Below are 14957 nucleotides of genomic sequence, written 5' to 3'. Positions count from 1 at the left end.
CTATACAATGTATGAGATATCAGGGAATCCATCTATCAAGACATTCCCAGAATTTACATGAATACAGAAACAGAAGTAATGGAAGATAAATAATTGGAAAGATATTAATTGTTCATGGTTGGGCCCTGCCAACACAATAATATTGATAAATTTAGCACCACAAATTAGCATCACAAAGTTAGTGTCAAACAAAGTTTATTTTTCTAGATGAAGACAATAAAATTCACTCAGAGAAATAAGATAAGAAAAAAGATTTCAATGGGGGAAAAAGTAGGAACTAAGGAAGCAGTATCACATCTCAAACTGTAATGATTGAAGCAATTTGGTACTGGTTTAAAAAATACAATTTATCATTGAAACAGACTGGGTAAACAAAACCCAGAAACAATTGTACATAGTAGTATTGTGTTCAATAAAATCAAGGGCACCAACTAGCAGGAACCGACTCTCTGTTCCACAAAAAACTGCTAGGAAAACTGGAAAGCAGTTCAACAGAAGTCAGTTTAAACCATTATTTTATTTCATATACCACAATAGACTTCAAATAGATACGTGATACTTACATACATAAGATCATATTACATAGAAGTCAGAAGACAAAGGAAGAAGATACCTTTCATAACTAAGAGTAGTGGAAGAATTCCTGCAATTTTGATTATATACAATTGAAAAGATTCTGCACAAGCAGAACAAATACACTTGGACTCAGATGGAAAAAATCTTCATAGCAGAGTTCCTCTGGTATATTGGTAATTGATTGGTGATTGGTAATTGATGATAAGAAATAAGAATGATTAATTTCCCAATAGATAAATGGTCAAAGCTAATATAGAAATGTTTTGCATGACTATGCATGTATAACCTGTATCAAATTGCTTGCCTTCTAAATGAGGGGAGAAGGGAGTGATGGAGGGAGAGAATATGGAACTTAAAATCTTTAAAAATGAACGTTAAAAATTGTTTTTACATATAATTAGAAAAAATAAAATATATTTTTAAAAATGAATGGTCAAAGGATATGAATAGGCAGTTCTCAAGTTAATTAATGCAAGCTACCAAATCAGTATAAAATGCTCCAAATAATTATTAATACATAAAAATGCACATTAAAACTGTTTTGCATTTCCACCTTACACCTATCAGATGTTTAAAAAGGAAAATGAGAAATGTTGGAGGGGCTCTGAAACAATGGGCACATTAATGAACTGCTGGCATAGTAGTAAACTGGTTAAACCATTCTGGAAAACAATTTGGAACTATTACCCTTTCCCCTCTTCCCCAAACACTAAAGTATGCATGCTTTTTGACTCGATGATACTACTATTAAGTATGTACTCCAAGGAAGTAAAAGACTACAGGTAATCTTGTAGGGTCATACTACTAACACAGGAGCCCCTGCCAGTGTGTTTCCCACTAACAGCCAGCAGATTCAATTAGCTCTTAGCAAAGACATTTATTCAACATAACAAGCAGAGTAGTTATAAAACATTTTCCCCTGAGGTGTACTCCCACAGATACACACAGCATACATGGTCAGATTAAGCTAAATGGTAGTGAGACACATATGGAAGATACATAGTGGGCAAAGGCAACTGACTACTCTTGGTATTGCAGAGCCTGGACATTTTTTTCTCTTTTCATAGAGTCCTCAGAGAGCTCTCCTTGGATTCAGCATCTTCATTGGGCCACTTTGGCAGTTGAGTTCCCAGGATTCCCAGACTGACTCTCTTTGTTGCCAAGAGCTACATTCCTGGAATCTGTTTCCTTCCTTGAGTGCCTATCTTTCTGTGTACATGCTTCTTGAATATTTATCTCTGTTCTTGTTGCATCCAGTGTCTTATACTGGCCCAGTAACTCCCTTTCAAAGCTCCATGGTCAATGGGAGGTTGGAGAGGGAGAGAAATTGACTCCTCCACAGGCTTGTAATGTCTTCAACTCTTCAGCTCTTCAGCTCTTGAACTGTTGAAATTTGTCTACAGGCTTAGCCATTTAAAGCCCTTCGAAGTCTGGCTCATCTGTTTGTTCAGCCAATTATATTGTTCCTTTCTTAACTCAAAATTGTTTCAAAAAAAAATCAGGGTATATATTTTACAGTTAGCTTAATGCCTCATTAATATCTTGTGATTATATTGTAATCATATCTCAATTCAGGCCAGCTTCTCTAGTGTTACCTCTCTCAATGCCTTTAGATTTCTGACTTTTATTCAGTTCTAGGGTGAAGGAGCTTAATACTGTTTCTCTCTTGATTTTCTTGATCATTATTTGATTTGTTGACCTTTTTAGGCATTTTCTGGAGTATATTGAGATCCTCTGTGATATTTCATATTGCCATATTAGCTAGAAGTGTTGTTTTCATCCTGTATTAAGATGTCTGCCTTCTGCATAGACTAAGTAACAGGTCCTTCATTACAAAAGACATAACACTGCTGTTTTCTTCAATATACAAGTTCCTAGCCTACTCTCTAATCTATCCAACTAGTTAGATGTTTAGCCAGTTATGCTTCTGATTAAACCTCAAAGCAAAATCTGAACTAATAGCATAAAGTATCTGGAACTTGTTTTTGATTTATGGGAGTTTACCTACGGACAGTAACAGAACTAGATGCCAAATCATAATTTTTTTTTAATGGAAATCAGGCCAACACAGGGAAAGAACTGCTTCTTAATTTCAGCCCTATTTACTTAACAGATGTCACATTTAGTGGATTGATTAGACTCATTTAGACAGTGATTACATTAACTTAATGACCCATTCCATTTCCACTAATTTTCCCTTCCTTTAACAGAAAACATACCTATGTGTTGTACATTATTAGCAAAGTGTAATGAGCCATAGACCCTTAATTTTGCTTTCAGAATCTCTTTCAGTTTCGTTCTTTTGGTATCTGACTAGGACTGGTATCAGAAAGCAGTAAACAATCTATTTCAAGATTTCCTCTATAATATTTCTGTTGTTGTCTAAATTACTTCCCACATGCTAGAACTTTGGGCAGTGACTGAATGGAGCCACCACATGTTTACCTGAAATACAAACAGTACCAATATCATATATACATAAGGTTCTCTGAGTCATATCAGTGTAGATCTGAATAATCATGAACTGGATCTGTTATTTCCATTGGAACCTCTTCTCTACAATGAAGAACCTTCTAACCCCTGCTAATAACTATTTTGTCCTCTCTCATTTTAAGAACTTTTCAAAAGGCTGCTCTTGTAATTCTGTATCCCTCCAATGAGACTTGTCCACATCTTCCTTTTTATTCCATATCCATTTTCTCCCTATTCCTAACTCCCTCTACATTTCTCTCCTCATATTTTTTCTATTTAAGCAACATTTCCATCTCAATCATCTAATCTTGGTCAATTGCCCAGCCTGCTGTCATGTCAGGCATGGGAGTATTTGAGATGAGTTCTAGTCTTGGCAGGACTATCTTTGTAATTGCTTTTATCTCAGTTTTAGAGTAATGTTGGCTATATCTGCTTGCTATTTACATAAGAAAAGCAAAAATCTGAGTCAGCTGAGAAGAAAAGAATGTGGATTTGCACTCACTTTACCCTCAGCATTTTTCCCAAGGGGAAATGAATTAATATATTGCATTTAAGGAACAGTGAGTCTTTAATATTTACTTGCAAGATTGAATGAAAGATTCCTCCCTTTTAAGAGACTGAGAGAGTAACGCCTCTTATCTCTCTGGGAGCAAACATTACCACTGCTTCCCTCATTCCACCCATCTGCCTACCCAAACATTTTTGTATTGGTAAGAGCAAGCTAAAAGGAAGATCAAGAACAACCCAAAGGAAGAAAGGTTGCAAGAGGGTGGACTAGATGAGTCTATAGTCTTGTTGAAGACACAAGAATTTTTGGGCTGATTGTAAGAGCCTCAGCAATTTTTTGATAACAGTAGGAGCCCTACTGGCTGTTTCCCCGAGTCACTGTCCAATGACCAGCAGCATAGGACTTCCCAAATGACTGGACTCCACTTACATTACACTAGAGGACTCTGATTTCATGCAACCAATAATCAAGATGGCAGACAGGTTGGCAGATAGTGTTGGAATGTTGAACAGAGTCAAAAAGCCTGAATTCTGTTCAAATTCTGCCTTATACTTTCTAGCTGTGTGACCCTGAGGCAAGTCATTTAATGTCTCTAAGCCTCAGTTTCTTCAGCTGTAAAATGAGATGGTTGGACTAGATAGTTTCGAAGGTCCTTTTCAGCTCTAAATCTCTCATCCTATAACCTAAATGCTAGAGATGCAAAGACAAAGACGAAGTAGCCCTTGCTTTCAAAAACCTTGGATTCTATTGAGGGAACACAATACACACATATACAAGTACATACAAGATAAATTACGTAATTTATGGGATGAAAGCACTAGTGGCTGGGGGGAGGTGATCAAAAAAGGCCTCATGCAGGAGGGAGCATTTAAGTTGAACTTTGATCAAAAGTATTTATGAGGAATGAGGAATATCCACTGCTCTGCACTCAAAAGTATCACTTTGGTGACATTCCCAATAGTCTCTCTCCTACTTGGGGACAGAATAATAAGCTACTCATTCTGGTGAAGCAAAGAGAAGTGGAGGTTTTTTTTCTCTGCGTTCACTCATGATCCTATGACTTTCTTATCTCAAAACTTTCCTAGTAAGTCCACTTTCTATCAGCTACTCTGTTTGGCTTTGACTCTAAGGAACAGCATGCCCCTGAGTTACTTCTCTCCTCCCCATTTTTTAGTATTTTTTTTCAATGTATGTTTTCTCCCATTAGATTGTAAGCATCTTGAGGGCAGGGACTACCTCTTTTTTCTTATTTGTATCCTTAGCACTTAGCACAATGCTGGGAACAAAGTAGGTGTTTATTAAATGTTTATTTAACTAAATTGAATCTCATATCATTTTCCAAAGTGGTCTCACATATAAACTCTATTTCATTAGAGATAAGCATTTACTAAAGTACCTGTTTGGATATGTGATGTTATATGGAGCTTTCCCAGGACAATTCTCATTAAGCCAACGATTTGCCAGTGCTTGCTGAATGTTCGGTCTCTTTGCAGGATCTGGTTCTAGTAGAGATCGCAAGAAGTTTGTGGCTGCTGTGAAGACATCAGGAAAAGAAAATGCCAATATCATAGGCTTGTCAATTCCTAAGAAACTCTGGGACTCCTACCCTGTTCTGACTAGAAATTTCTAATCATCTGCTACCTACCCCCAATGTAAACTCCTGGGAATCTCTGCTGAGACTAGCAGTTTCTAACTGCTCCCGTTCATGGACATAGTTCCAAAGACACTTCTGCAACCCCTCCCTTCATGCAGTTCAATTATTTTGAGAACCCTACAAGTGACCTTGGCTTGGAGTGCAGACAGTGGCCTACCTCTGTTGGCTAGAAGTGGCTTAAACCAATCCTGTGGTTTTTCAAGGAAAGTGTTATCACCCTGCAATAAGTAACTTGTGAACAGCTGTTCCATCTATCTACCTAGCTGCCCCTTCTGTTTGTAACTAGCCTCACTGAAGTTCCTTGTTTGATTAAGACAGTGCATTGTTCCAAACTGCAATTCTTTGACCCTGAATAAATGCCTTACTTTATTTATTGATTACCTTGCTGATCTAATTTTTATACAGGTTTGATGGGCTCAGTAGGGTAATTACTGAGCAATTACAGGAGATAACCATTTTTTTGTTCCTCCTTTCCACCTTCTTTCAATCCCCTCAACCTCCCACACACCAAAAAAGAGAAAAAAAAACAAAAACAAAACTCAAACCACTGCAAGTCTATATCTTTGGGAATGTTCTCAGAACCACTGATCTGAGAGCTAGCAGGGTCCTCAAAAATTCACTTGTTCCTATTCCCTATTTCTTGCTGGGGAGTGTGAATTTGTAGTTCTGTTCTTATGTGAGGCATTTAAAACCTAGAGAAGGAATAAATAGATCTATCCAAGAGCGTAAAGACAGCAAGTGATGCAACTGAGACTAGAAGCGACAACCCTTAGGGCAATGTTTCTCTCTGTTCTATGGCACTTCTTTCTATCCATTAGCAAAATAGAAACTATCCAATATAATTACAAAAGAATTAAGAGAAACAAGCCAAGTAGGGGGCTTGTTCTCAATACAGCCTTTCAAACCTATCAAAAGATATCAATAGGGCAAAAAGCAGGTCTAAGATATACCACCACGTAATGATTCATACCACATAATACTGTTTAACTCAAGAATTGTAGTGGATAGTTAAAATCTGTCTCCTAAGTTGTTGTTGTTAGTTTTTTTTTTTTTTGGTTGATAAAATCCCTTTCAGCAGCACAAATTTTCACTAAATTGAAAAAAAGTGATTTTTGCAATATTTGAATACAAGTTAAGTCAGGTCATGAAAGAGAAAGGATAGGCCTAAAAGATATTGTCTTTATGAGGAAGTTACTAGTAAAATTTTAAAGTATGATTCAGAGCATTATATCAAACTCCAGGGAATAAATTTAAAATCTGGGCACCTAGGCAAAAGATCTGGAAAAGTCCTTGCCATACAAACTTTTTAACTAAAATGTATCTTAAGAGGTTAGTAATCTAAAAAAGTTTTTTGTGTTGTTTTTTTGTTGTTGAGGTAATTGAGGTTAAGTGACTCGCCCAGAGTCATGCAGCTATTAAGTGTTATGTGTCGGAGGCCAGATTTGAACTCAGGTCCTCCTGACTCCAGGGACAGTGCTCTATCTACTGTACCACAAAACTGCCCCCAAAAGTTTGTTTCTTAAACCTTCTAAATACACTGGAGTACGTGTACCTTCACAGGGTACAAGAAGCTTGTCAAGGCGCATGGGGAAATTTGGTAAAGAATGATATTATCCTATTGAAATAGTCTAAAAGTAGTAGTATTAATGGAGGAAAAAACCCAATGGATTGGAGAAGCAACAGTGAGGTGGGATTGGAGTGGGAAACAGAGGAAGCTTTATAGTGCATGTGAAAATTTTTAAAGAGAACAGTTGAAGGATTAAGTCCTATTGACCAAAATCAAAAAGTGAGATTTAAATATGAAGTCATTTTCATTCTAGGCTAGAAAAAATCGGTGATGACACAATGAAGCCAATTGATCTTCATAATAACCAGAAACTCTAAATTGATTTCGAATCAATGAAATTACAAAATTGTTAAATGTTTCCTAGACAAAGCATATGCCATTCTTATTAAACATGCTCACAATGCTTTAATTCCATTTGCAACAACTTATTTTTGTGAACCAAGACTCTCAGCTCTGTTTTCAACCAAATCCAAAGGAAGAGATAACCAACACTCAGCAAAATGGTCAGGGATCTCTTTCAAAAATAAAATAAAATGGTTGATTGCAAGAAACAGAATCAAGAGTCTCATTAATTTGTTTGACTGGGTTTTGAAAAACATGGAACAACTTTATAATACTAAAAATGTTGCATGCCAAATAAAGTTTTAGGAAAAATTAATCTATTTTATTCCTTATGAATATACACATGGTTAACTCTAGAATTTATTTGATTTCATATTGAATAGGGGTATGGAAAGGTTTATTGAAAGCAAAAGGAACATAAAGACTGAAAAATTTTGGGAAATTTCCCTAAATTTAAGGAGTCATTCACCTTTACTTTAAATGTCTTTTAACTTAACAAGGAAGGAAAAGGAAGAAATATTTATTAAGCTCCTTCTGTGTGCCAGGCACTGTGCTAAGTGCTTTAGAAGTATTATCTCACAATAGCCCTGTGAGGTAGGGTGCTGTTATTATCTCTGTTTTACAATTGAGGAAACTGAGGGAGATAACCATTGACTTCACACAGTAAATGTCTGAGGTCAGATTTGAACTCATATTTTCTCCAGGCCTAGCTCTTTCCATTGTGCCACTCACCTGCCTCCAAGGAGCATCTGTCAAAATAGTGATGCCATTATATAAACAAAGAAAGAAGAATTTCATAGGAATAGAACTAGTTATTGCAATAATCATTAAATTTTTAAGTCCTAACATATAAATATACATATACAAGTCTCCAAAGAATTTGAAAGGAAAGAAATATTAAAATGCATAGGCTCAATCATGTGTTCTTTAATTATGTTATATTATATACAACTTATCATTTATATGGATTTGGACAACAAAAAACAAAACGGCACTATCACCATGCAACAAAAACCTAAAATAACGTGGTTAATCTATAAGAGAGGTATTTATTTTAACTTCTAATATCACATTTTGAAGATGCTCCAATTGAATGTTGTTTCTCTACAAAGGCTTTATCTACTGCCATCTTTATTCAGTTATCAAATAGGCACAATTTTCTGCATTCTAAAATGGCTATTACACCTGGCCTGGTTGACAAGCCAAATACTCTGCAAAAATGCACAAAGAAATTTACCTAAAGGCATTACCTATTTATCTTCAAAATAATAACAGAAATTTACTTGAACAAATACTTTTTGAATATTCCTGTACTAGGATATTTTTGAACTTTGCAAGGAGATTTAGCATGTAGAGGAAAACACCAGGAAAAGTCTAGCTATACTACAAAAGTGCCTGTCATTTGATTGCATAATGAACAGGAAGCATGCCCCTTCAAAAATTATGGGTCTTTGTTTCCTTATGCTTAGAGCCTTTCATAGGGGAAGAGGCCTGCCACCAAAGAAGGGAGTGGCTGATATGTGATCATGTAACAAAGGAAAAGAAACACACCTGAGACCCCAAGAAAGAACATGACAGAATAACTCTACAGACCATCAGCAGTTTGAGTGGAACAGTCAGAAGCCCCTCTGGTAACTTTTGGTATATACTTCCTGAAGGAGACCAAAGACATCAAGGTCTACATTCCAGTCAGTCCCTCAATAAACATTTATTAAGCACCTACTAGGTGGCAAAGTGGATAGAGTGCCAGGCCTGGAGTCAGAAAGACTCATCTGCCAGAGTTCAAGTCTGGCTTCAGATGCATACTAGCTGTGTGACCCTGGGCAAGTCACTTAACCCTGTTTGCCTTAGTCTCCTCATCTGTAAAATGAGCTGGGGAAGGAAATGGCAAACCACTCCAGCATCTTTGCCAAGAAAACCTCAAATGGGGTTGTAAAGAATCAGATAAGACTGAAAAATGACTGAACAACAGCAAGAGTCTCGAGTTGTCCCAAAGACCTGGGTCTCCCATACTAATGTGTTTCCTTACTAGGTTTCTGTAAGTTTGTGCCCACTCTCCCCCGTGAACATGATGTACATTGGTGGTAGAATCTGACCGAAGTTTATGGATATTTATTGTTGTTCAGTTGTTTCAATCTTGTCTGACTCTTCTTGACCCTACTTTGGGGTTTTCTTAGCTAAGATATTGTGGTGGTTTACCATTTTCTTCTCCAGCTCATTTTACAGATGAAGAAAAACAGGCAAATAGGGATAAGTGATTTGCCCAGGGTCACACAACCAGTATGTGTTTAAGGCTGGATATGAACTCAGGTCTTCCTGCCTCCAGGCTCAGCACTCTATCCATTGCACCTCCTAGCTGCTCTCAACAACAAGAAGAAGCAGACTTTCAAAGCAATATTAAAAAATAGACACTTTTATCATCTTATGATTAACTGAATTATGCAGAGAATGTAAGATCCTATTGCCCAAATGCCACCTTATAGGTTCTTTGGCACCAAGATCATCAAGGACTTTTTGGAAGATAGAACAATATAAATGTTGTTTGTTTGTTGTCCAGTCATTTTTCAATCATGTCTTTTTGTGACCCCTCTTAACATTTTCTTGACAAAGATACTAGAGTGGTTTGTCATTCTTTCTCCAATTCATTTTATAGTTGAGGAAACTGAGACAATAACTTTTTTATAATAAATATCAGTCAAAGCATAAAAAGCAAGATGTATGCTGGCAAAAGGTATTTGCCAGTGTGATAGAGGAGGTCCAGCAAAGAATACAGATCAAAGGAGCAGTCTCTGTGGATGGTGAGGTCTTCCAGACACTCCTGTTTGAAGATACTGTGCTGATTTCATCAAACCTCAGGACAATGGAGAGTTTCCTGGAAGAGATGTATAACCATGCAAAAAAAATTTGGCCTGTCCTTCACCCTGGAAAGACCAACCATGGATGGAGAGTATATCAAGAGCCCTGTGACAGCAAAGGACCATCTTTTCATTATTAACATTTTAGTAGTGTTGCCATGTGGCAGTGAGACAAAGATTATCAACTGTTTCCAAAGAACTAATGATGAGGGCAATGGGGAGAAGTACAAGGATTGTCAATAGGGTACAACAAATAAACATAGAGAAACTCCAAAGACTAAGTGTAAAAAAATGGCTTCAAGGAATAGTAGGTCTTGTGGCAAGAGTGAGGGATGAGAAATGGACAGCCAGAGTACCCCACTGGCACCTTTGTAATGTCAGGAGAAATTGAAGGTTTCCATCATGTTGGGTAGTCCCTTCTGGTGAACTCGTAGACAAAGATACATAGGATAGACAGGCATGGATGGATTTTGATCTGCATCATAGGAGAAATTTTAAGTATTATTATTTTTTATTGGTTATTCCACCAAGTCCTTTGCAAATCAAAGCTATTTTCTTAGAATTTAAAACCTTCTCCACTCCAAAAAAGCAATGAGAACAGTTTAGCTATGGTTGATCCTCAATCTCTTTTTCATTGTATTGCCTTTTCCCATTCTTACAGGCCCTGAGTTTCAAGATGAGCCATGGATAAAGGAGATGTACTGTGTTTATTCTCACACTACACTCAACCCAACACAGGGCAAGTGTACCTGCTGTGCACAACCCACATATTCTATCTTGAAGACACTTGCCCCTAATTCCTATTGCTGTCTCAGTGTTTCATCAGCTTTCCAATATTTGTCCTGGCTTGTATGGAGTATGCTGAAAGTGGGCCAAGAGAAATGACTTCAGGAAATATATGAAGACTATCGAGATCATTTCACTATAGCACTGAAAGTTGGACAGAACAAGCCAAGTCCTATCCAGACTCAACAGGCCTCCTCTTCTTGACTCCTAGACTGAAGCATCTGTACAAGTTATTAACTAGTTCAGTGTTTTCTGAAGTTTTAATTAGCATTTGTTTGACCCTCATAAACACAAACATCTCATTTTCTGCTTCATTTCAGTGAGCTTAATGGCACAAACCTTCAGGTAAACTCAAGCCATTGCTTAGAATGTATTACAAATGCTATTGCTGGGCTGTAGTAATTAAAAGACGCACTCTCAGAGAAATTCATCAGCCGTGAAAGACATTTGTTATTCCATGATGCAACAGCTCTAGCAAGCACAGAAGAAAGTACCTACTAGAAAAGTCAATCAGACAGGGTAAATTGATTAATCTACACAATAAGAGGGTTCCAATGTTATGGGAACATTATGTCTCTGTCATTTAAATAATCCTATATTTTTACATGCAGTGATGGTAAGGTCTATTGAAAACTTCTCTGGGGAAAAAACTCCCTTAAAGAGTAGTGGAGAAAAAGTGCTGGCACATTACTCATTTCTAAAACAACAACAAATTACATCATTCACATTATTACCAGCTTAATTAAGAAGTTTGTAAAGCTAGTAAAAATGTGACATAATTTCAATTTAGATTGATATTACAAAAAAACAAAAAAGGAAATGCATCATGGCATAGTGGATAGAGAACTCATCTTGGAGCCTGCTAAGTAACTGTTTGCTAAACTTGAACACCTATCAGGATACACAAATTCTGTAATTTTTAAGTTCTAAGGGCTGTTATGGGGAAGAGATATTAGGTTTATATTGGTTGACCTAGGCTGGGGCAGGAGGAGAGAACTAAGAGCTGAGTGGAAATTAAAAGGAGACAGATTTCAACTCAACATTAAAGAAAACTTTTTTTAATGATTAAATTAGTGTAAAAATGAAAACTTATGGGGGCAGCTAGGTGGCGCAGTAGATACAGCACCAGCCCTAGAGGACCTGAGTTCAAATCTGACCTCAGACACACAACATGCACCAGCTGTATGACTCTGGGCAAGTCACTTAATCTCAACTGCCTCACCAAAAAAAGAAAGAAAGAAAAAAAAAAGAAAACAGGTTTCAAGGGGTAGTAAGTTTCTGTCACTAGAAGTCATCTAAACACTAGACCACTTAAAGATGTTGTAGATTCATGCTTTCAGTAGGGGTTGAAATGGGTAACATCTGAGGTCCCTTCTGATTCTAAAACTCTAAGATTCTATGAATATTCAGATTGCTACTTTTAAAAACGTATATTTTGCATGACTTCACATGTAAAATCATATTGCTTGCCTTCTCAATAGGTGGGGGAAGGACTGAAGAGAGAGAGGGAATTTGGAACTCAAAATTTAAAAAATGAATGTTTAAAAAATAATTTAATTAAAAATCTCTCTCTTTTTCTCTTTTACACACACACACACACACACACACACACACACACACACACACACACAAACAAACAAAATCTGGTCAGAGGTAGAATGATATGTGCTGGATTTGGATGGATATGGGGTTTACCGGTAGAGAGTTGAGTAGGGAGGGGGTTCATTTCTTTGTCCACCATCTTTTGGTATAAAGCTCTCAGACTGAAGGGTTCCACAGTGAAAGGCAGTGTTCCAGTTAACATAGCAAACATATTCACACCTCTACAAAAGAGAAAAGAGAAAGGATGACAGTTATTGAAGCAGAATGATTCTATTTGGGAAGGGGTAGAAACATGATGGGGAAACTTAAGGTCAATATTATTTGCCCATCCTATCACACTAGGAAAGAAACAGTAAGTCCACTCATTCATCTTTTGGAAACATTATCTGCATTAGCTGAGAGCAGCAAAAACAAAAGCCTCAATGGCATCACTGAAGTGAAGCCTTGGGCAATGAACTATGAGAACAGGTTAGGTTTACAATGATAATGATTAAAAAAGTAAATAAATTTTCCTTTTCTTTCTTCAAATTGATAAACTCATGACAATGTCTTTAGCCATAAAGTACAGAGAGGATTATTTGAAAGATTTTTTGGAACATTGAATATAAGAATTTATTTCTAAATGTTTAAATAGAACTTGAGATAGTTATAGATTATAACTGTAAGGACCATAGAATCCTAAAGTTTGAGCTGGAAGAGATCTTAAGAATTTATTTAGTTTGAGTCCCTCATTTTATAGAAGAAGAAACTGAGGCCATGTTCAATGTTTTTCCCAAGATTACATAAATAGCAGAGCTAGAATTAAAACCCAGATACTCTGACTCCATAGCCACTTTGTATAACAATGCTTCATAATGTAGCACATAACACAGCGTCAGCGTGCCTGGTGATTACTAATCCCTAGTGCTTTGCTATTCCTTTGAATTAAATTTTGGCTTCTAATCAAAGATATTTCTTTTTGGTGTTCACTTATCACCTTCTTATTTATATTATTCTTAGCATATAGTAGGCACTTAATAACTTGTTGATTGATAAATAATTAAAGATATACAAAATAAAGTATGAAAAAAAAAGGATCAGTGATTACATTGATGAAGAGGAACTCCTGGTGTAGAAACCCTTTCTAACAATGCTGTGTGTATTTCCCATAGTCCCCCTATATTATAAAATGGTAGATAAGTCTTAGGGATTTGCTCCAAGTATTTAGTGTTTAAGTGATTTAACCAGGCTCACATAGTTAATAAGTTAAAGTCAGTATTTGAATGTGTCTTCCTGCTTCCCGGTCAAAACTCTTATCCATTACGCCATAATATCTCTTTAATAGCTCTATCTCACATAATATAATTAGATGGCTGTTGGCCAGTAATGGCCAATCTGATTTTCTAGATGTATCTGAAAGGCCATCAGAATGAACCTGGCTGTTCAGATTAAAAGCTGATGTGTCTTTGGAGGATTTTTCCCCTCTAAAGTGCACACTCAATATAGTTCTGAAGATTTTCCTGATGGGAAGGAAATTTTTCACTGCCAGAATGCTTAAAGAACTTTGGAATGCCCAAAGAAAGATGGGTTTAGACTATATAAGAGGATTTCCAGTAAAAAAAAAAAAAAGCAAACCATAAAAACAGATTTAAATTAAGATTACTGAAGACCAGTTCCACTGAAATTCTACTGAACATTTCTGAAGATAAAACTGGTATAGCAATGCAATAATTCAAATCTATAAAGGGGCTGGGGAACTGTTTCTTTTGGTAGGATGGAGGAGGAGTATCTGAATTTTCCTGCCCCTTCCTCAACCAACAAAAATTCTGCTTTTATCTACTTGTTACTTATTTGGTTCTCCCCAAGATTGCCCTCTCCCTATTAGACTGTAAACTCTTTGAGACAATAATCTATCTCTTATCCATCTCAAGTAAATCGTCTGGGATTAGAGATGTATATCGTTTATCCTAATACCATTGATTTTATATATGAGGAAACTGAGGTCCTAAGAGGTAAAATTAGCCAAAGATTACAGAAGTCATCTGTCTCCAAATCCAATGGTCTTTTCATTAGGGCTTAGTTTTATTCAAACAAAAGATCCCAGCAAGGAAAAAAAAAGGTATGTCAAAATTCTAGTGTTTGCTCTTGCATTCCCCAGATCCCTTTTTCTATCCCCATTTCTAGATCTCCCTAGTAATATGCAATATTTTAATCGTAAGAGTCTTAGATTCTACTGATCCACCCACTCCATAACCTCTGATGCATAAATTCCTTCATTATGCACTACTGCTACTTGAGTTTTCAGAAGCCTGGGGAAACAAAGGGTTAGGCTTTGCCAAGAAGACTGTTATAAAACCACCAAGTACAACATAAAAACCAAAATGTTCCTTGCATTAACTATTAGTACTTTCTTCCATGAGCACCCAAAGAGATGAGTAAGAGGACTATTTCTTTTTGGAAACTAAAGACCATCTCTATACCTTTGTTCCATAAGCCAGGTCCTTCTCATAAGCCTTCAGCAATCAATCAACAAGCGTTTATTAAGCACCTACTATGTGTCAGGCACTGAGAATACAAGTACAAAGAATGAAGCATTCTCTCCTCTAAAGGAGCTTG

The 14957-nt window shown here is 36.6% G+C and overlaps 1 protein-coding gene across 1 annotated transcript in view; it reads right to left on the bottom strand.

The window, feature by feature from the left end:
* Positions 1–14957, bottom strand: part of HUNK (hormonally up-regulated Neu-associated kinase) — a 132847-nt gene that overhangs the window by 34144 nt on the left and 83746 nt on the right. The window contains exons 5-6 of the mRNA XM_027875563.1: positions 12456–12583; positions 4953–5088 (exon numbers count right to left, since the gene is read on the bottom strand). Coding sequence (XP_027731364.1) covers positions 4953–5088; positions 12456–12583 — 264 coding nt within the window. The remainder of the gene's footprint in view (positions 1–4952; positions 5089–12455; positions 12584–14957) is intronic.

This window comes from Vombatus ursinus, unplaced genomic scaffold (genome assembly GCF_900497805.2).
Source record: "Vombatus ursinus unplaced genomic scaffold, bare-nosed wombat genome assembly UNPS02014809.1, whole genome shotgun sequence".
Taxonomy (NCBI): Eukaryota; Metazoa; Chordata; class Mammalia; order Diprotodontia; family Vombatidae; genus Vombatus; species Vombatus ursinus.
This window is presented reverse-complemented; position numbering and strand designations above follow the sequence as displayed.